Genomic DNA, 23065 nt, shown 5'->3' with positions numbered 1-23065 from the left:
CCTCCAAAACCAAAATGAAATAGAAGCGAAGAGGAAAATGTCGATTTCATTGATGCTGAGTGGTTTTTTTTCTGTAACCACCAGGTGGTGCTCTCTGCCCACAAATAAAAAAAAATGCTAACGTAAAAAAAATGCTTTTGCACATCATATGCAGCTCCTGAAAACAAATCTATATTACATGTTCTTCTTCTACATCTTCCTATTATTATTATTATTATTAAATAAATCTAAGTAGTAGTAGTAATAGTAGTAGTAGTAGTAGTAGTAGTAATAGTAGTAGTATCGCTGCAGTTTTGTTCTATAACAAGAGAATTGTCCACAAACAAGATACTAAAAAATATATACTTAAATCCCAAAATGTGTGCATGTTTGTGCAGGAAGCAGTGGTTGTCTGGGAGATGGAAATATGGAGCGCCGCATACATTATTGATGGATTTCTAGGTGGAGGAGTGGAGCTTGTTGGAGGGAAAATCCACTCCTGCTCGTTTGGTTTCCATAGCACCGCCCTTGGGGGGGCTGCAGCTTTCATGTAGGGCTTTTCTGTGCTTCTGTACGATTTAGATTTTTAAAAACGCAATAAAATTGCACCATACACATCCTTAAAGCAGATGCAAATGCAAATATTTCCAGTCAATCCTTTACTTTAAAGGCAATGATGATGTCAAATTAAAGCAAACAAAAAAAGGAGAGAGAGTCTAGTGCAGACGTGTTCTTGTGCAAAAATACACTTTGGCCTTGTTTTGTGCTGCACATGTGTCCAGATGTTGGTGCTGCGGCTGACCTGGCTGCTGAACACGACGTCAGACCAACGTGCGCTCAGCACAGGAGACACCAGAGCTTCACTCCCTCTTCCATTTTCTACACGCAACTCCAAACCGCCGCCACCCACAAGCTAAACTTTCTCATTTTACCCCCTTTTTTCCAGCCTCATCTTTCTCTCAAAGGCGTCATCTAGTCATTTTTGTGCCTTTTTTTTTTTTTTTTACTGCCGCCGCCTGCTTCACCATCTCCCCATCGAGGAGCGGACTTAAGGTGGAGGATCAATGAAGGCGCGCACGTCGTCTCATCACCTTCTCTAGAAGAAGGTGGGGGTGTTTTTTTCGTTCCCTTTTGGCGGCGCATCCATCATCCAAGAAGATCTGAACTTGGCTTGAGGAACATGACGAGCAGGCAGTAAAAAAAAAACAAAACAAAACCAAAAAAAACAGACTAGAATAACAGCAGCGGCGGCAGCGCGGGCCTACAAGAGACTGGATATGGAGTCCATGAGAACCAGGGCCACGGCGGGGATGAAGGATCTGGCGGGGAAGACCCTGGGCCACATGCACAGGTAAGGTCACACCTGCATGTTTATTTATTTTTTTTACACTGCTGCAGGCAAGTGAGAAGATTATGCAATCCAGCGTGTGTGTGCGCGCGCGTGTGTGATGGCATTGCCAGGGGTCATCAGCCCATTAATACAGGACTAGTGACTGACTGAATGACTAATGCAATAATATTGAAAATAAATACATATATATATATATGTTATATTATATTATTATATTTAGCACTGCATGGAACGTTGGTTTATTGAAATATTCAGTAAATATAATCATAATAATGATGGAAGCAAACACATGTAATTGTGTTGGTATTATTATCAATAATGGTGCAATAATTCAATAATTCCAAGAAACAGAATGATGTGTGTGTGTGCGTGTCTGTGTGTGTGTGAAAAAAAAGCGAGGGATGCCCACTGATGTGCGTGGGGAGCTGCTCAGTCCACTGAATGCTAATGAGGATAAAAGTGATGCTGCAATGCGGTACAAATATACTTACTGTAATTCCTTTTTTTAATGCATCTCATTGTTTTTTTCTTGAAGCTTAAAAACGTGGTAACAACACACACCCATATATATGTAGAAAACCCCCTAGCTTATATTTATTACTATATATATCATAAACACGGTCTCCAGTGAAGGATTTTCATGAATAGGAATTTTTTTTTAGGGTGATGGAGAAGAGGCAGAAGGGCGGGGAGGTCATCGAGCTGACGGAAGACGGGCGGCCCCGGGAGGCCGCGGAGAAGAAGCCCCCGCTGTGCGACTGCAAGTGCTTCGGCCTGCCGCGCCGCTACATCATCGCCATCATGAGCGGCCTGGGCTTCTGCATCTCCTTCGGCATCAGGTGTAACCTGGGCGTGGCCATCGTGGGCATGGTCAACAACAGCACCATCCACCAGAACGGAAAGATCATCATCAAGGAGGTGTGGCCAAGAGCTAACACGTCAGCACGACACCTGAATCTTTTTGTTTTTGTTGTTTTGTAATATAATCGGTGGGGGGGGGGGGGGGGGGGGGGGGGGGGGGGTCCTTCACATCATTATGTCATTTATTCATTTCTTTCGACCACATTTTCAAAGAATTTAATGCAAAAAAATGCCATTTATTGGTTATAGATCACATTTTTTAGCCAAATGCAAAATCCCTCACATTAACGCAAATAAACAACATATTTATAAAGCAGGGGTGTCCAAAGGCATTTATTCTTTTTTTTTTTGTTAATTAATCACACAAAAGCACCTCTTAATTAAATAATAATTATTATTGCTATCAATATCCCAGCTTTTCCCCTTAATACTCCCTCATAATTGTTCATATTTGATTTTATAAAAAGAAATACACAGCATAAAAAAACGACCTTAAACCATATATCTTAATTAAATTATACAGGAAAAAAGTGTATTATTTAAAAAAACTTCCCTTTTTTCTTGATTTCCCAGAAAGCCAAGTTCAACTGGGATCCAGAGACGGTGGGGATGATTCATGGATCTTTTTTCTGGGGGTACATTGTGACTCAAATCCCAGGAGGGTACATCTCCTCCAGGCTGGCTGCAAACAGGTAGGCGGCATGAGCTCCACCCTCCATGACTTGCTTTATATATACATCTTTTAAAATACATTTTAATTCATGTAAGCAATATATTCATCCATTCATTCATTTATATATACAGTATATATATGGCTTCCGACAATAAACGGATATATACACTGTATATATATATATATATATATATACACTGTATATATATATATATATATATATATATATATATATACACTGTATATATATATATATATATATATATATATATGTGTGTGTGTGTGTGTGTGTGTGTGTGTGTGTGTGTGTGTGTGTGTGTATTCCATATTTAGGCCACGTGTGTAAAAGTGATGGGAGGTTGCGTACAGCAGGAGGCCGCCGGGCTGCGGGTCCTTGGCGGAGGTGGCGGGCATGGTTCCACCTGTTAATGAGCTCCCTGTGGGGGCAGTCGTTCTCCCGCGGGGCATGTGCTGGAGATAAAGGGCCTTTCATGACACGAACGCTGATGTTTTCGTGAGATTCGCTTGTATTTGATAGCAAGAGTTGACCATATCGTTTTTATAAGGGAAGACAAAATATAAATCACATCGGCATATATATTTTTTGTAATTTAAAACAAAATGGAGCAAAAATAGCGCAGTTCTAAATGTAAAAAGGCCAAGCTTGTGTGTTTTCTAATTTAAATTGACGAACATGGACGTAATATCTGCCATACTGCGCTCGTGCCTGACACGCGAGGCTCAAGGATTACGGGCTGGCCCCGCCCACGTGCTGCACGTGACATGAATGAGCGATAGTGGTTTCCTAGCAATAAACACACAGTATTTGTCTTTTAATATTAATATTTGTAAACATGCATCATTTAATATTCCTTTTCTAAATCAACATCATAAAAATATTTCTGATGTCTAAAAAAATGTTGGGTTTTTTTGGAGCTCTTTACTCCGGAAGCTAGGTTGCTAAGCGACGGGGCGTCTGCTCAACTGTTGAGCCAATGAAGGAAAATCAATATCAGTCTTATGGAATTATAAATGGGGCAGCTTTAATTACATGAGCACGTTTTAATAATTAGGCCTACTCCCATTCTAAAAAAGTGAGAGAGAAAGCTGGATGATTTAAGTGCAGGAAACGATAGGATCAAGCCTGGCCTGGGCCCCCAGAGTATATGGTTTACCTAAAATTAAGGACGATTAAAAAATAAGTGTTACCTCGGTTTTTGTTATCTTTTTTTTCATAGGAAATAACGTGAATCCAATTCATTCATTTGAGACAGCCAAAATATGAATAAATATACATTTTTATAGAGAATAATTATAGTTTTACATGCAGAAACCAATGCAAAATAAGGAATAATGAGTGAAATGGATAAATGAATATTTAACATCACTTTTATCTTTCGCAAAATTTGCTTCCTTCGTTGATTCTTTCTTCGCCAGGATGGAACTTATTGTTGATGTGGCAAACGCACTAGTTAATGGAACATTCTCATTTGAGTTTGCCAAATAATGTGCCTTACAAGATACCGTAGCATTGTGTAAACTAAGGCCCTGTCAACACGGGAACGCTCCTAGGATTTGTTTTTTGGGGGGGGTGTATGTTGAAAATCAATCACATCCACACATTGTCGGATCCGTAAATAGTCACGTCCACACGTTAACGGATCACTGGGAGAAAACAATGTAATACATAAGGCGCACCCACATGTGGTGCTGTAAACCGACGCATAGACGCGACACATCGAGACGATAGAAGAAAGGCTTGTCCGGACTGACGATGAAGTGGAATTACGTCTGTGAGTCACTTGGCAGTATAAGACCAAAAATGTCCACTGGGAGACAAGCCAGCACCCACAATACCATTGCCGGGCCAAGGAACGGCTGAAACGATAAAAAGTTTTGACCTGAAAACATTCCTGTGGACAGGCCGTAAATATTGCAAGGTTTGGTGTTGGGTGTGTGAATGCTGCGAGTGTCACCCATCCACATCTTTATTAATACCACAAGATTCAACGTATACCAAAGAGAAAAATCCAAGTTTGTTCCGTGCAGTGTTGTACGATAACAGAGGAAATGTACGAGAACCTTGGCGAAACGTTTGCAAACATTTTTGTTGAAAACCGAATTATATGAAAACTGGGCAGCTCGAAAACTGAGGTTTGACTGTGTATTAGAATTAGAAAAGCCTGTTTAATCAAAAATTCAATATGCCCTGCGATGCCAGGGTGTACCCCGCCTCTCGCCCGAAGCCAGCTGGGATAGGCTCCAGCAAACCCGCGACCCTAGTGAGGATAAGCGGCACAGAAGATGAATGAATGAATGAATGAATGAATATCAAAGTGGCCCCTGCATCCTTAAATTTTTCTGTATGTAGTCAGTCATATAGTCAGAGGTATCTATTTAAAACGCATTTGGTCTTGTTTTTTAGGGTGTTTGGTGCAGCCATTGTCCTAACGTCAACACTCAACATGTTTATTCCCTCGGCTGCTCGTGTCCATTATGGCTGTGTCATTTTCGTTAGGATATTACAAGGGCTGGTGGAGGTAAGGAGCCTCTTTTTTCATGAATAGAAATGCTACATATTGTGCTTACATCTATGAATAGCAACGGCTACAGACACTCAGTCTTGCTTGTGTTTTCCACAATGGCAAAGCAAAGGAAAGTGCACTTGGTATTCAGCCTGTAGAAATCTGAGATGGGCTGTATTGATCCAGTCCACGCCAGCTTTGTGGCAAAGTGCAACTCCTTTTCCTGCATGCATGGTCTCCACTGTCACTACAGGAAAATCCATACGCAAATAAAAAGAGAAATGCCCATGCATTTAAATCCATTGGCTTCGTTGAAGTTCATGCTGAAATTTTGAAAATGTGCTTGAAGAAGAAACAGTGGCCACTGCATCACCTTTACATCTTATATGCAAATATTCCATATAAGGATAGAGCTATGCAGCTGTCCTACACATTGCAAATCACGCCTGCCCAGTGAGTTCAAATTAGCAGTTGATGAAGATTTAATTGCTGCAATGATGCTTTGCTCTGCACGGTTTTCAATACGTACAATTTGTTCAGGCTGATTACAAGAGTGAAAATGTTCCTCTTTGTTTGTTATTGTCTTAATCAACTAGACTTCCATTTAATGTGTAACAATGCCACATATACCCGCAATACAGTGCAATGATGTTGTTGTGAAATACGGTCGCAGTCAGAATTTTGCATAGACATCATGGGCATGAGCGTCATACTTGTCGACCCTCCCCTTTTCCTGCTGTTCTTTCCTGTCGCCCTCCCATTTTCATAGTTTCCCGTATGTTTAACTTTTATGGAAAAATAAAAAACTAGATAAGCACTCACAGAGTGCAGACATCCGCCAAGCGCCATAGCTCCCCCCATATTGGGATTTATACCATAAATATTAGTCCTACATTTATTTTATCTACATATTTAGATTCCCTGACCATGAAAACATGCCATTAGCAATTGGATTCATAATGATATCAATAGTAGATCAGTAGTTATTCACAAAAATCGTATATTCCGTAATGGCGGTTTTCTTCTGGATCTAGCTCTATAGCTTTTGAAGATACAACAAATCTGTTGGCACACTCCAGATTCCAGAGTGTCTTGGTTATATATAATGGTGTTTGTTGCATGTTTACAGCTTAATTTATTGTCTTTCTATGATGAAAATTCCAAAGGTCCCCTATTTTTTCATATTCTGGATCATAGTATCCGGAATTATTCCATTATCTGGATCAGTCTTTGATATTTTGTAGAAACTGTTGGGAACTTGCCGTGTATTTTTTTTTCCCAAGCGCTCTGACCATATTTTGTTTGTTTGTTTGTGGCACAGGTGTGCCATATCAAGATGCTGATTAGACACCATGATCAGTGCACAGGTGTGCCTTAGACTGCCCACAATAAAAGGCCACTCTGAAATGTGCAGTTTTATCACACAGCACAATGCCACAGATGTCGCAAAATTTGAGGGAGGGTGAAGTTGGCATGCTGACAGCAGGAATGTCAACCAGAGTTGTTGCTCGTGTATTGAATGTTCATTTCTCTACCATGAGCCGTCTCCAAAGGCGTTTCAGAGAATTTGGCAGTACATCCAACCAGCCTCACAACCGTAGACCACGTGTAACCACATCAGCCCAGGACCTCCACATCCAGCATGTTCACCTCCAAGATTGTCTGAGACCAGCCACTCGGACAGCTGCTGAAACAATCGGTTTGCATAACCAAAGAATTTCTGCACAAACTTTCAGAAACTGTCTCAGGGAAGCTCATATGCATGCTCGTCGTCCTCATCGGGGTCTCGACCTAACTCCAGTTCGTCATCGTAACCAACTTGAGTGGGCAAATGCTCACATTCAATGGCGTCTGGCACGTTGGAGAGGTGTTCTCTTCACGGATGACTCCCGGTTTACACTGTTCAGGGCAGATGGCAGACAGCGTGTGTGGCGTCGTGTGGGTGAGCGGTAACCCTAACCCCCCCCAATAAAACAAAACTGTGCATTTCAGAGTGGCCTTTTATTGTGGGCAGTCTAAGGCACACCTGTGCACTAATCGTGGTGTCTAATCAGCATCTTGATATGGCACACCTGTGAGGTGGGATGGATTATCTCAGCAAAGGAGAAGTGCTCACTATCACAGACTTAGACAGATTTGTAAGCAATATTTGAGAGAAATGGTGATATTGTGTATGTGGAAAAAGTTTTAGATTTTTGAGTTCATCTCATAAAAAATGGGAGCAAAAACAAAAGTGTTGGGTTTATATTTTTGTTGAGTGTAGAAATGAATTTCCCAAAGTCCTAGCTGAGGGTTCCAGAAGGTCTTTTAACTTGACAAGGAAAAACCCTTTTACAGTTTTTCTCCATTGGTATGGGTCATTTCTTCAAACAGAAATTACATTCTCAAAATAACGTACACAAACCTCCAAACAAGCTGGCAATTGTTTGAAACAAAATTGAGTTTCTCATTCATTCCAAACATTTTTTGTTTATGTGTTTATATTACAGTATGTTATACTAAACACATTTTCTTATTACGCCAATGGAAGTTACTTTACGTTTGTGAATAAAAATAGTTACAGTTTCTTTGGTAGTATGAGTGCAATGTGTGATGTCAAACCTTGGATGCTATTGTTACACAACTGGATTATATTATCTAGACAAAAAAAAATGAGTACAATAACCATTGTCAAAGAAGGAGTGGACTAAGACTGACAGGTGGACATGAGGTATATGAAAACATTGAAACATTTTGACTTGCAGTGCTTACATAATGCCAAAGGGATGATGCATTTTGGGGAAATGAGCCAAAGCAACTGAGAAGGATCTTTGCATTTTGGTGGTACTGACTAGTCACATGGCAAAGGAATTGGCGTGGAAGCAAGCGTGAACAATTTTGGGATGGATATGTGCTTTTGCAAGTGGTGTTTGCAAATGGTGTTGTGCTGAACTGTAAGACTGTTTGGCCAAATGATCTTAGTGATTTGAGAATGTAATTTCTGTTTCAAGAATGAGCCAAACCAATGGAGAAAATCTGTAACTTCTCTTAGTGGTCATGATTGACTTCAGCCGTTAGTTTCTCTTTTGTTGTTTGTTTGACTGCACTCTTTGGATCAGTCAATACTCAGAACAATGAGAAAGTCCAAAAAAGCTCTAAGAAGGATAATTGCAGATTTACAGAAGTCTTTGGGAGCCACTTCTAAAGAAGATCCTAAACCTAAACTGAGATCAGATTATGTGACTGTGTCACCAGTTGGAAGACCCATACAGAAATTCGTTAGCAGGTTCAGGCACAACCCAGGAATCAATAAGAGTGCAATGAACTACAAACTGCTGGAACACCAGTGTCACTGTCCATAGTTAAGACAGTTTTATGTCACAATAGAATGAGAGAGTGTCGACCAATAAGGAAGCACAACTGAAATTTGTAGTTGCCCACATGGACAAGCCAAATGCCTTGTGGACAAATGTGTTTTGGTCAGATGATACAAAGATGAAGCTAAGTGGGCATCGTGACAAGAAGTATGCTTGAACAAAGGTGATGCTTTCAAACCTAAGAACACTTTACCAACTGTCAATGGTACTGACAACGGTACTGGCTTACTCCACAAAGTGGATGGAATCATGAAGAAGGAGGACTACCTCCAAATTCTTCAAATTCACCTCAAATCAATAACTAAATGGCTGAAGCTTGGGCACAAATGGCTGTTCAAACAGGACAAGCTGGTCCCCCAAAACACACACACAAACAAAAAGGTTTTGGAATGGATAAGTGAAATGACGCTTCTGGAATGGCCTTCCCCAACATTTGTGGATTATGCTTAAAAGCTGGTTCCATGCCAGGAAACCAACCACTTTAAAAGACCTCCGCCAAGAAGAGTGAGTCAAATATTCAGCCAGAATTATACCGCTTGCTGAAGACTACAAATAAACGTCGAGAAAAAACCTGGAAAAAAGTACATGTTAATCTTCGATACATTGAAAGAGTTATGTTGCATAGTCATTTCACCCTGGAAAATGAATGGTTCATATAAACCATTTCGGGCCCAAAATTAAGATGACATTTTTCCCAAGATGAGTAGATGTGAACCTCTGTCCCTAACCCCTAACCCTCACCCTCACCCTCACCCCTAACCCTCACCCCTAACAACTGTAAATATCACGTATCATAAACAATGAGGAGCCTTTGCTGTACTTGCATTTGTAAAACAGCCGATAAATACAGATGAACATCATTTTTATTTAGGGAGTCACCTACCCAGCCTGTCACGGCATTTGGAGTAAATGGGCTCCTCCACTTGAAAGGAGCCGTCTGGCCACCATCTCGTTCTGTGGTAAGTACTATTAAGCAGACTGGCTTGGATGACTTTCATCATCATGACATATTCCTGTTTAGGAATTCTTCATACCTGCGTTGTCTTGGTCCGTTTCAGGCTCCTACGCTGGTGCTGTGATTGCAATGCCTCTGGCTGGGATCCTGGTTCAATACACAGGCTGGTCCTCAGTATTTTATGTCTATGGTACGGTTCATTACTGCATTGCGTAATACAACACTGAGGGGGGTATCGTTCAGGGATTCATGGAAACATATTTGGACATGCTGGGTTCAAATCAAAAGGGGTTGACTATCATAGTAACCACTGAAAGTCAAATTGATTTATCCAGGCAGACTATGTATTGATTTCCTCCCCCGATGTTTTTCAGTGTAACTTAACCCCCATGTTTCTCTCTGTGCTGGAAACAGCTTCTGGGTTTTATTACTAGGTAGTTTGTAAAGCTCGGGCTGCCCAACAATGTGTGTACAAACTACTAAAGACCAAAAATGGGGAAAAGAACCCTTCTGCAATGATCTTGACCTCTTTTTCGTCTGTTATGTGCAGGATGCGTTGGCATTTTTTGGTACATGTTTTGGATACTCGTGTCCTATGAGAGCCCTGCTGAACATCCGACCATCACTGACGAGGAGCGCTGCTACATTGAGGAGAGCATTGGAGAGAGTGCCATGTTAATGGGTCCTGCTGAGGTGAGACTAACACTACCAGTCAACGATAATTACAGTATCACAGGGAACCAGTCAATACTGTAGTTTCAGGTCACTTCTATTTAGTCCTGGTCTACATGACCAGCAGTGAAATGAAATGCATCCAATCAATCTCTTCCAGAAATTCAAGACACCCTGGAAAAAGTTCTTCACCTCTATGCCCGTCTATGCAATCATCGTGGCCAACTTCTGCAGGAGCTGGACATTTTACCTGCTGCTTATCAGCCAACCTGCCTACTTTGAAGAAGTGTTTGGCTTTGAGATCAGCAAGGTGAACCTACATTTCATGATTGCAAATGTTATGGAGAAAAAAAAGCACACAGCATGTCCGTCAACATTGGCATTTCAAAACAAGCGTAAATATGGAAAATTGTGGTCTTTCCACAAAAATTTCCACCAGCAGTTCCTCTATAATAGTGATTCCAGAACCACTGTGCCGTGAGACAGCATCAGGAATTCTGCTGGAAATCATCCAATTTCACTGAATCGGTCTAAAAAGTATTAGTTATTTACAATGTATCTGTGGCCGCACGGTGACCAAGTGGTTAGCATGTTGGCTACAATCTCCGTTCGAATCTCCGTTTGCGTATCTCTGTGTGGAGTTTGCATGTTCTCCCCGTGCGTGAGTTTTCTCCGGTACTCCCCGCATTCCAAAAACATGCAAGTTAGGTTAATTGGTGACTGTAAATTGTCCATAGGTATGAATGTGACTGTGAATGTTTGTCAATATGCGCCCTGGGATTAGCTGCCGACCAGTCCAGGGTGTACCGCGCCTCCTGCCCAAAGTCTCCAGCATACCCCCGCGACCATAAAGAGGATTAAGTGGCATCGAAAATGAATGAATGTATCTGTGTTCATTTATTTATGCCAGCGATGTATAGTGACAGGCAGAGTAATGAAATGCTCTTGCATAAATATCCTACCATTCGTACAACATGATCATTCTTTTGATTTTTTTAGATTGATTTGTATTTAATGTAATTTTTTTTATAATTTATTCTGTTACATTTAAAATAAATTATATAATTTATATATTTTTTAATTCTAATGTAAAATAAGTGCCATTGCACAATAGAGGTTGGGAAACATACTGGAAAATAGTACATCTTAAGTCTTTAAAACGGATATACCTTGGGTTTGGTAGCCTAGCTAAGCTCCGTTTTGTTACAGTTTGGACATTAATGTGTCGGCCACTGTGCTTTATTTTTCAGCATGGGGCATTTGGCTCTTGGAATAAATCGTTAGCTCAATCACCCATGAACTGCACGTATCATATAACAAAGTTCACAAATGATGGCAATAGTCGAAAAGAACAGGGTTGGAACAGATGTAATGATGGATTAAAGGATATTGTAATTACTTTAGAATACAAGCAGGTAGACACAAATGAAGCTGGCAAAAGGCAGGGAGGAACATTATTTCTTGTTTTTTTAAAATCTTGAATAGAATGTAGAGTACAGTATAATAGGGTATAATATTGAGACTGTAGAGAAATACAAGGATGGGTTAGAGTCTTACTGTATATACAGGACACTGAATACCCGCACATTCCTGATTCATTCAGTATTCGTCATACTGGCTACAAATTTGTACTGTATTTTTAGTAAATTTTTAATTTTTTTCTGTTTTTGTCGATAATCATTTGTAAGTTTGTGATAGTACAGGTGACATGTAGAGCATAAATGTACCTGTCACCGGTAATATGTTTTTTTCGTCAAGTGTTTCGTCAAGATTTCGCTCTTTGTTCTTGGGTACTTGAACGCACCATAGTTGTGTGCTGAGCACAAGTAAGCACAAGTTTGCGGCAGCCTGACAACCAGGTTGACTCTGATTCCATCTCTTCATGGATCGTCTTACATGATCATTCATTAGTATTGAGTAGCTCTACATTTTATACTCACATTTGGAACACAAAATGATTTAGGGCTTAAACCTGGATTGTGTGATTGAAAGAAGGGGAGGATTCTGGAGAGGAAGCTAATCTAATAATTTCAATAGTCACTTTTATTGCAAATTTTGATCCAAAAGCAGAGAGTGTTTTGATGGAGAGGTGGGCAGGGGGGCAAGCCGTGTGTCACAAATATTTATTTTTATGGGTGTATCAATGACTTGCCATTTGCTGTTGGTCCCAGACGCCCCCCACCTCAAAAAGCGAGGATTTACTGTACATCAAAATCAGTCAAAAACTACAACATACAGTGGTGTGAAAAAGTGTTTGCGCCCTTCCTGATTTTTTATTTTTTTGCATGTTTGTCACATTTAAATGTTTCAGATAAATATTAGTCAATGACAACACAACTGAGCACAAAATGCAGTTTTTGAATGAAACTTTTTAATATTAAGGGAGAAAAAATATCCAATGAACACTGACCTTAACTGAGGCAAGTGAGGCCTGCAGTTCTTTGGGTGTTGTTGTGGGGTCTTTTGTGACCTCTTGGATGAGTTGTCGCTGTGCTCTTGGGGTCTTTGGCACACAGGGCCATGAGGGTTTGGATTTTAGTGTTTTTTAGTGCATTTAGTGTTCAGTTGAGCTGTCATTAACTATTTTTTTTAATTTGTTTGATGATCTAAAACATTTAAGTGTGACAAACGTGCAAAAAAATAAGAAATTAAGAAGGGGGCAAACACTTTTTCCACACCACGGTATGTAAAAATAAAGCAGTGCCAAACCTAATGGGGCTGATGGGGTTACTGTGATTGCAGGTTGGCATACTGTCTGCACTGCCCCACTTGGTGATGACCATCATTGTGCCCTTTGGCGGCCAGCTGGCGGACTACCTGCGCAGCAAGAACATCCTGTCAACAACAACAGTCAGGAAAATCATGAACTGTGGAGGTGAGAAGACTGAGCCTGAAGTATCAATTTTCACACTTCTCTCTGCACATTTAAAGGGTGTTGCTGTCACAGTGTTTTGTAGATACTGTTCTCTTTTGCTTTAGTCTCCACTGCGTGGCAATCAAGTGTAGTTTTGTAAAATACAATACTGATTGTCATTGCACATTGATTTCATATCCGTCACTGATGTAATTGAGAGCAGACCGTGAAGCTTAATTCAATTGGCACCGTGATGGCCAATAGCCTGTGGACTTTTGTGTGCTGGTGTGTTAGACCTGCCGTCCCTCTCTGTTAGGATTTGGCATGGAGGCTACATTGCTGCTAGTGGTAGGATACTCCCACAGCAAAGGGGTGGCCATCTCCTTCCTGGTGCTGGCAGTGGGCTTCAGTGGATTTGCTATATCAGGTTAGTAGACACCAACTTATATATAAACTGTGTAAATAAAGATAGAATAAAACAATATCTTACACACGACACCACAGTCTAGCAAGAAATTGAAGTGCAGGGGTGTCCAAAGTGCCTCCCGGGGACTATTTGTGGCCCGCAGCCCGCAAAAATAAAATTTAACAAGAAAACTTTAAAAACCCAGCAATGGAAAAATTCAAAGTCAAAATAGAAAAAAGTCCTATTCTAATGAGAAAAAAATGTATGAGAATAAATCAATTTTATGGGAATAAACTCGTACTAGGATAAGCGGCATAGGTGATAGATGGATAAACACGTACTATTGCTATCATTTTAGTAGCATAGAGTTGAAATATTAAAGAAAAAAAATCAGTTATTTATTAAAAGTCATAATATTAGGAGAAACAAAACAAAATAAAGTTGTCATTTTTTGGAAAATTAGGTTGGGGATAAAATTAATATATTATGGGAATAAAGTCCTAATAATACGAGAAGAAAATTTACAACAATTATTTTAGAAGAAGATTGAAAATATTTGGAAAATTAAAAAAAAAAAAAAAACTACAGCAAATAATGACTGGAGTTCATATTAATAATAGGCTTTTTTTACCTATACGACAAAGCTGAGATGCATTTTTTTCTTGAAACATATAACTTCTCAGCACATCTACATGTGTTGCTTTACAGAACATCAAAGTGGCAAAGTTGCATCTTTTCATTTCTCATGATGTGGTCCTCGCTCCTGCTCTAGTGGTTGATATGAACCTGACTGTGCACACGTGGATATAAGAAAACATATACAGTAATCCTTTATCGTGGTTAATTGGGTCCAGATCCGACTGTGATAAGTGAATTTCCGTGAAGTAGGATTTCTTATTTATAAATGGAATATTTTTGCAGTTAAGCACAGAAAACCTGTTTATGACCTTCTAAATACGGTTTTAGCATTATTAAAGCCCTCTAGAGATGAAATAACACCCCTATAGTCACCTTTACACTCCTATTTCCCAATGTAGTAGACATAATAAACATAAAAAAAACAGAAAATAAGTCATATAAGACATAAATAAGACTCATGCTGGTGTGTGTTGCTTTAAATGTGCTAAGGAGCTGAGTGGGGGGCGGATAGGAGAGGAGATCATGTTTTCATTGGGGAGTTTTATTCAGGATTATTGTGACTGTTCTGAGAACCCTTCAAGAAAAGTCTGGTGCTTGGGTGTCTCACCAAACATTACAGTAACATTACTAGTGACCAGTGTAGAACAATAAATACTATTCACTGCGTCTTTGAATGCGTCTTCGGAATGCCTTATGTTTGCATTTTAGTGGATGTAGCCAATTTTATGTTTGAAAATGATTAATTTAGGCAAAAAAATAAGCAAAATTATGAAATGTACACAGGAAGTGAACAAACTTTAAATGACAAACTGTAAGTAACTGGAAAATACGTATACAGTATAGTGGAAAACATCGAACCCCCCCCCAGTTGTCATGGTGGCTGTGCAGATGTATGTTGGCAAAACCTCACTCCCTGACGCACCTTAACAGCCGTGATGGACGTCGAGTCGACACCTCTGGCTTTTAGCTCAACGGCTAGCGCTCTTGACTCGCATTCTGTGGACCTTGGTTCAAGCTCACGCTGGGCTAGATGAACCAGGCGGGTTACACGTGTAAAATTATGTGTTAAAATATGCCTCAAAACTCAAACGTTGTCATTGGAGATGTCAGCAAATGGAAGAGAGCAAAATATGTTTCTAATTTGTTTGAAGCTAGTATGCCGTGGGAAAAGTGGTACATATTAAGGTCACCCACATGTTTTTGTTTGATTGTCCATGCTTGAGAATCATTAACACCACTGACATGTATTATATTTCACAATTCTTCTGCAGATCTGATTTGGTGACACATCATTGCAAGTGGAACGTCATTCAGACATCAGAGGCATTTGCCAGACTGACCTAAATTCCGCATACCTTCTTATTTAGCTTAAAAGCATGCCGAGGTTCTGTGACGGTGAAAAAAAAGGTTACTGCCTGTTGTTCCCGAGCTTTCTCTTGGAGTGTTAAATAATTCAGAGCCAGTGGTCTCAAGAGATTTGTCAGGCAGACAGTCAGAGTGGGGGGGAGGGAGGAGTTCCTGCCTATTTCTGCTACAAGATGGTCACATTCATATTCCTTTCTATTCCTTGCTATTTTCAGGCTTCAATGTCAATCATCTGGATATCGCTCCCCGCTATGCCAGCATCCTCATGGGCATCTCAAATGGAGTGGGTACCCTGTCTGGCATGGTGTGTCCTCTGATTGTTGGTGCTATGACAAAAAACAAGGTACATGATTTTTCTTGGAAACACAACATTGGCATGATCCTTTTTAATTCACGGGACTGGGAAGATAATTGTTAGTGATGACAAACTGGATTCCTTTTAGTGACTCAAGTTCTTATGAATCACTCGCTAAAGTGAACCGGGTACTCGATTCACCCAAGTCACTCGTCACAAGGAGCGCCTATCACACTACCCATCATTAAAATAAAAGATTCAACATTATTGACAGTCGATCTGCAGTTAAAATCGTTTTTTTTAACAAAGCCATCCTCAGTCTATCTCTCTGCCTGTCGGCTCCTTATGCAGACACTCTGTCTCCCCCCTCCCAAGATGGAAACAGCAAGAATTCTTAATGGCAAAACATTTATATTTCTCTAAAATAAAATATTTAAAATGAAACATCAAATATTTATCCAAATGAAGCCTCTTCACAAATAAAAAGTTGTTGTCAAGTACCTGTGAATCAGTGACGTTAGTCTTTGTCGAGTACCCGTGAGTCGGTGAAAAACAATTTTTCGTCGAGCACTTGTGAGTCTGGGAAACTCAAGTCTTCGTCAAGTGTTCGGGAGTCAGTGAAGCGCATTTTTTCGTCAAGTACCCATGAGTCAGAGAAACAGTAGTCTTTGTCGAGTATTGTGAAACTCGAGTCTGTGAAATGCTGGTTCATCGAGCACTCGTGAATCAGTGAAACGCTAGTCTTTGTAAAGTACCTGTTAGTCAGTGAAGTGCTAATCTTTGTCCAGTACCCATGAGTCAGCGAATGTCGAGTCTTCGTTGAGTAGATGGAAACACCAAGAATTCTTAATGGCAAAACATTTATTTTTCTGTAAAATAAAATATTTCAACTAAAATATAAAATATTTAGCCAAATTAGGACTCTTCACAAATAAAAACTAAAAGAAAAAAAAGTTGTTGTCAAGTACCTGTGAGTCAGTAACTTTAGTCTTTGTCAAGTACCCTTGAATCAGTGAAAAGAGAGTTTTTTTCGAGCACCCATGAATCAGTGAAATTCTAGTCTTTGTTAGGTATCGTGAAACTCGAGTCTTTGTCAAGTACCCATCAGTCAGTGAAAGGCTGGTCTTTGTTGAGTACCGTGAAACACTAGTCTTCGTTGAGTACCCTTGAGTCAGTGAAACCCGAGTCTTCGTTGAGCACCCGTGAGTCAGTGAAAAGCAAGTCTTTGTCAAGTACTCGTGAGTCATTGTGAAAAGCGAGTCTTCATCGAGTACCCATGAGTCAGTGAAACCCCCCATCCCCACCAGGGGGCCCCACCCCACAAATTGAAGTGTTTAGGAAAATCACCTAAACTTAATTCTCTCCTTCTTTGCCCCTTCAGACACGGGAAGAGTGGCAGTATGTGTTCCTAATCGCCTCCATGGTGCACTATGGGGGCGTTGTGTTCTACGGCATCTTTGCATCAGGGGAAAAACAGCCATGGGCCGACCCCGAGCTCACCAGTGAAGAGAAGTGCGGCTTCATCGACGAGGACGAGCTGGCCGAGGAGACGGGTGACATCACGCAGGGTTACGCCGCTCAAGGAGGTCCCGCCAAGTCGTACGGTGCCACCACACAGGTGAATGGAGGCTGGGCCGCCAGCTGGGAGAAGACCGAGGAGTACGTGCAAGAAGAGTCCCAGGGAGGAGGCTATGGATACAGGCAGGAGGAGGGCTACTCATAGACCAAACACACAACACACACCGATACATGTGTAGACGTCTTGAGTGTGTGTCAATTTAGTCCAAAATAATATCATCAAATTAGAAAGATAAAAAAGATAAATCACAATCTATTGTTGTGTTTGCACAAGAAGTATCAGCTTAATGTATAAACAAAAAAATATACTAAACTGTATTTGATCAAATTGGCAGTAAATGTATTATTATGCATATGGGTAATAGATATCATTATTTGGAGTGAAACTGTCTTTTAATGTGAAAATCCTCATCAGCAAAGGCTTCCTGAAGAACGAGAGATGCCCGTATAGGGTTCCCATCATTAATCACATGACCTGCTTCTGGTTCGAGTACCACACACTGCAGCTCAGACATTAGCGTCTATACATGTACCACTGCACAGCATTGTAAACTGACCACCGTTGATTGTACCGTATCACTCCTAAAAGCACACTTTTTTTGGTTCCTCACTCGGACATTTGATGTATGGCAATGTGGTTTATGTATGGTAACACTGAATTAAGGTAAATGTGTCTCTTTCTGATCCATTTTGTGACATGGTAAGAGATGTTAGCAGTGTAGCGCAAGAGTCCTTAAAAGGTCCGACGTCAAACGAGCACATATAGAAATATGAGACAGGGAAGATAATCATGTGTTTACAGCATTTTTTTTTTGTCCAAAAAAACTCTCATTGAAGGGCGCGTGTGCAATGCAGAGACAAATTAGCCAAATGGTATAACAGTATCAATATATTAGAGCAGCACAATATTATATGAAAATAGAGGATGCACATGACTTAAAGCACATTTTTAGTTAGTATAAATATGATATATTCCGGAAAGGTTGAATCGAGGTAAATGGTTTGTTGAATGCAACGCGAGATTGACAGGCGGATTGATGCAGCATTTGCAGTGATGCAGATTCTGCAGCGGTCCGCTGTGGTGAAGAGGGAGTTGAGCCGAAAGGCAAAGCGTTCAGTTTACCGGTCGATCTATGTTCCCTCCCTACCCTATGGTCAGGAGCTTTGAGCAGTGACCGAAAGGACAAGATTGCGTGTACAAGTGGTCGAAATGGGTTGTCTCTGTAGGGTGACTGGCCTCTCGCTTAGAGATAAGGTGAGAAGCACTGTCATCTGGGAGAAACTCGGAGTAGAACCGCTTCTCCTCTGCATTGAGACGAGCCAGACGAGGTGGCTCGGTCGTCTGGTCAAGATGCTTCACGGACATCTCACGAGGGAGATGTTCAGGGCAAGTCCGACAAGTAGGAGGCCTCGAGGAAGACCTAAGACGCTTTGGAGAAATTATTTCTCTCAACTCGCCTTGGGAACGCCTGGCGATCTGCCAGGAGGAGCTGGACGAAGTAGCTGGCGAGAGGGAAGTCTGGGCAACCCGATCTCAGAGAGCGGCTGAAGATTCACCTTTAATCCAAAAGGCTTCTGCAGTTCTACATTTTTAGATGTGGAGTCATCCTATTTATGTCCCTGGTGTGTGTGTCTCTTGCGGGTGACCACAATAGGGTTGTTGTTGTTTGTGGCTGTCCTGCCTAACAGTAGGTAATTTGCCTTCCCTGATGTGTATCAAAGTCACTGCGGGTTCTTGTAGGCCACCGATGGCAGAGATGGGCGTGTAAATGTGCATGAAGCATGCCTGGGTGGGCTCCATGGATGTGGGGAAGTGTAGGGGGGAGAGATGTGCCTTCAGCAGGCCGTAAAGAGTGCCTGGAAGCCGGCCGAGATCAGCGTGTAAACCACCATTACGCAGGCCCAGGGCCGCTCCAGGGAGTTGGGGCAAATGTAGCCTGGAAGTGGGCCTCCAGCAGGCCGTCAACAGTGTGTGGTGGCCGGCCAAAATTGGCTTGACAACCACCGTTATGCACCCCCAGAGGGACTCCAGGGAGGTGGGACAAGTGTAGTCTGGAAGTGGGCCACCAGCCAGCCGTCAATAGTGCCTGGAAGCCGGCATGGTCCAGTTTGCTCAGTTGTTGTTGTTGTTGACGATGATGAAGGAGGGACGGCGCTGCGCTTACTCGTCTTGAATGCTGTGTCCCCTTGGCGGGCTTGGCAAAGACGTGCAGCGTGTTGTCTGAGGCAAGTCACCTGGTGAGGCAGCTGCTTGGAGTGGCTTTGATTCCCCACCCCCCACCCCAGGCAGCTGGTTGGTGGCCACTCGTGGAATGAGACAATCTTTGGGGCAGACATGTTTGGACATTGTTGCAAGCAGATGGCAAACTTCCTCTGATTAGAGAGGGCCTTTCTTGTTCAAACCTCTTTCAAACCAGCGATACTCCCTATTCTTTCCTATGTCCTAACATCGCTCCCCCAAAGACTGTCTCATTCTATGGGACGGTCAGGGTGGTCATTCACCAGCCATCTTGGGTAACAACTTCAGAAGACTTTTGGAGTAAAGGTGAAACGTCTCCAACAAACTTGCCTCAATTCAATCTTTGCGGATTACCATGACCCTGGATGACTGGGAATATTCACAGATATGTTAATAGATGATGAAACAAATGGATGCTTTCATACAAATAGATAGTATATAGCGACATTCCAGTTCAATACTTGATGATTTTCCATCTAGGCACGTTGTCTATAAGTGATAATACAGTTAATACATTTGATTAATTGGCCGATCATGTCTGAAACTCTCAGAGTATTGAGCCAATGCACCCCACCTAAGACTCACTAAAGGGGCCAAGTTTGTTCAAGTTGTCATATGAAGACCATTCATCAGCACTTCACAATATAAACGTGTGTGAATGTGTATTAATGCATGGAACTTTGTGGTGCAACTTTGTCTTTTTCCTTTCGAGTTGCTGTGGTCTTTTGTCTCAGAAACTGTTACTGTTGTTTCCATTTCTTTGCACAATTAACCAAAGGTGACGAGCAAAAATGGGTTTGAGCGGAAAAGTTCCATTTTCCAAGAGAGAGTACACAGACCAACAGCCACCAGGCTGCCGTCTGGACCCAAACATCTCCCTGTACTGTACAAAGCAATAAATCCATAGTAACAGTTCTGGTCCAAGCAAACATCCTCAACATGTAACAGTTTTTTATGCATTTGTTCCAAGTGAGTGTTTTTGTGATAACAAATGTAGAAAAATGCACACAATTAGAAAAAAAAGAAACTATAATAATCTAGAATATATCATAGAATATTTAGTCCGATGCAAACATCTTTGACAATGTGACAAAGCAAAGAGTTTGCGAAGGGGCTGCTCACCAGATGAGAATGATAAGCGGGGCTCCGTGAACAACGGATGCTCCTCTTCTTTTGTTTTTCTTATTGTGTCCCTTCTTTCTCTCGATCTGTTTTTCGTTTGCTCAATGGCCCGTTTCCCTTCTGACCCACGTGTACCATCCCTTTTCCTTGTGTACTTCCTGATTTCATTGTCTGAACAGTCAGTGGCGTTTAAGGACATGAACTGATTCTGTATTTTCCAAAAAAAAAAAAAAGGCAAATGTGCAACTTAAAGTAGTTCAAGTTTCCTGTTTTTGTGCCTCCAAAGTTAAAGTGTAATTCTATGCCTTCTGTTGCTGTGTAAACTGAGAGGTTTGTTGGTGTCAAAAGGAAATACTCTACATCATTTTCTAAAAAAAAAAAAATCAAAAAGATCTTGTGTCCTACTTTTGTGAAACGAAACAACACATTATTCATAGCGATGAGATAATAATTGTGCAAAGTTTGAAGGAGCTGAGAATTACAAACGTGTCGTAAGTTTGCATAAATAAGATAATATATGTGTAATGTCTAAACCGTTGGCAACAAAAATGAGTACAACCTTTTGTTAAAGTGTACCGATCGGCCCCAATTAGCCATTCTCCCTCCCCCTGTGTCATGTGACGAGATAGTGTTGCAAGGTCTTAGCTACTAACAAGGAGCGTGTGTGTCAGATTTGGTCTTATGGCTCTCACACTCCCTCATACTGCTCACTGGAAGTTCAACGTGGCACTTCATGGCAAAGAACTCTCTGAGGACATGGGGAAAAGAATTGTTGCTCCACATGAGGATGTTCTCGGCCAGGGGTGCCCAAACCTTACTGGTCTGACGTAAGAATGCAGGGTCCACTTTGATGTTGTACACATTGTACACCAACCCATGTGATACGAGGGGTGTATGACAAGTTTTAAGCATCGTGTATAAGAAGCGGTGACGCATGGTCAAACCTATGACTTTTTGAAAGTTCAACCTTTTGTAAGTGTTCCTGCCAAGTTTTTCTAAAATGCTTCTTATATTTTTTGCAGAATTTTGCATAAGAAAGCGTCAAGGATTCAGTGAAAAATGGAGAAAACAGAAATTCGTGCAGTGGCTCAGTGTACTCGATGGCTGCCATGGCAACAATTCACGATTGTGGATTCAAACTTGTTCCCCATCCACCTTATTCACCAGACCTGGCCCCCTCCGACCTCCATCTTTTTCCCCAAATGAAAAAAAGCCTTGGCTGGTCGCCATTTTGCCAGTGATGATGATAGCTGCAGTTGAGGGGTTTCTTGAGTCCCAAACGTAAGAGTTCTTCTTCACCGGGATAAAAGCGCTTCAGCGCCGTTGGAGCAAGTGTTTAGCCTTTGAGGGGGACTATGTTGAAAAATAAATTATGAAAAATCCCTTATCCCTTTTAGTTTTTCTGATGCTTAAAACTTTTCATACACCCCTCGTATATATTTCTAAAGAAAAAACAGCCCCCATCTGAAGCATCGTGTAATAGGTGACAAAGCGTATTATAAATATGAACTTATTTCTCCTTACATTACATGCTTTTGCTTATTTTTGAGTTTAAAAATGTTTTTCTCCACGCAAATTTTAAACTATATTCTTGTGAGTCATTTTTCTGATATTATGACTTTATCACAAAATATTTTGATTTCATTCTCACAATATAACTTTTTCCCCAACCTGATTTTCCAAAAGTCACATCGTTATTTTTTGTTTCGTTTCTCATGGTATTATGACTTTAAAAAAAACGTTATGCTTCTAAAATATATTTTTTCCTCATAATATTTTTACTTTATTGTTTATTGTCCTGATTTTTTTGTTTGTTTTCCATTTTGCCCCTCGCAATATCACGGTTTGAGTATTGCTCCCTCGCAATATTGCGTTTTTTCATGAATTAATGAATAAATGAAGGCTGTTTCGTGGTAGACTATGGTCGAATATGACATACAAGTGATATGTAGCATTTTGGTCACTAGGCGGCACTAAAGACAAAAAACATTGAGACATTACCTTCCATTGCATTACCTTAACCCTGCATGAAGCCATGAAGACAGCCATGGCATGTCCGACATGATAGAGTAAAAAAAAGTTCTCCTCCCGTTCCATGTGGAAGTGGTAAGTTTCTGGGTTCTTACGTTTAGAAAAAATAAATTCAAGGCTAACTGGTTAGCTCACTAGCTTGTTAGCTCGCTAGCTTAGCAGCT

General features: G+C 41.0%; 1 protein-coding gene across 1 annotated transcript; it reads left to right on the top strand.

The window, feature by feature from the left end:
* The first annotated feature begins 737 nt into the window (after window positions 1–737).
* Window positions 738–21260, top strand: slc17a6b (solute carrier family 17 member 6b). Its single transcript, XM_054771387.1, has 12 exons — window positions 738–1330; window positions 1993–2248; window positions 2765–2883; window positions 5290–5404; window positions 9617–9704; window positions 9804–9890; window positions 10251–10393; window positions 10533–10682; window positions 13115–13247; window positions 13543–13653; window positions 15852–15979; window positions 17313–21260. The coding sequence occupies exons 1-12, from the start codon at window positions 1257–1259 to the stop codon at window positions 17652–17654; spliced, it is 1746 nt and encodes a 581-aa protein (XP_054627362.1). The 5' UTR covers window positions 738–1256; the 3' UTR covers window positions 17655–21260.
* Window positions 21261–23065: the final 1805 nt, after the last annotated feature.

This window comes from Dunckerocampus dactyliophorus, chromosome 3 (assembly GCF_027744805.1).
Source record: "Dunckerocampus dactyliophorus isolate RoL2022-P2 chromosome 3, RoL_Ddac_1.1, whole genome shotgun sequence".
Taxonomy (NCBI): Eukaryota; Metazoa; Chordata; class Actinopteri; order Syngnathiformes; family Syngnathidae; genus Dunckerocampus; species Dunckerocampus dactyliophorus.
This window is presented reverse-complemented; position numbering and strand designations above follow the sequence as displayed.

Excerpts from the sequence above, each read along its gene's own strand:
- slc17a6b (XM_054771387.1), top strand. The coding sequence starts at position 1,257 with ATGGAGTCCATGAGAACCAGGGCCACGGCGGGGATGAAGGATCTGGCG. Across the intron at positions 2,249-2,764 it reads GAAAGATCATCATCAAGGAG|AAAGCCAAGTTCAACTGGGA; the intron begins GTGTGGCCAAGA and ends TTGATTTCCCAG. Across the intron at positions 15,980-17,312 it reads GTGCTATGACAAAAAACAAG|ACACGGGAAGAGTGGCAGTA; the intron begins GTACATGATTTT and ends TTGCCCCTTCAG.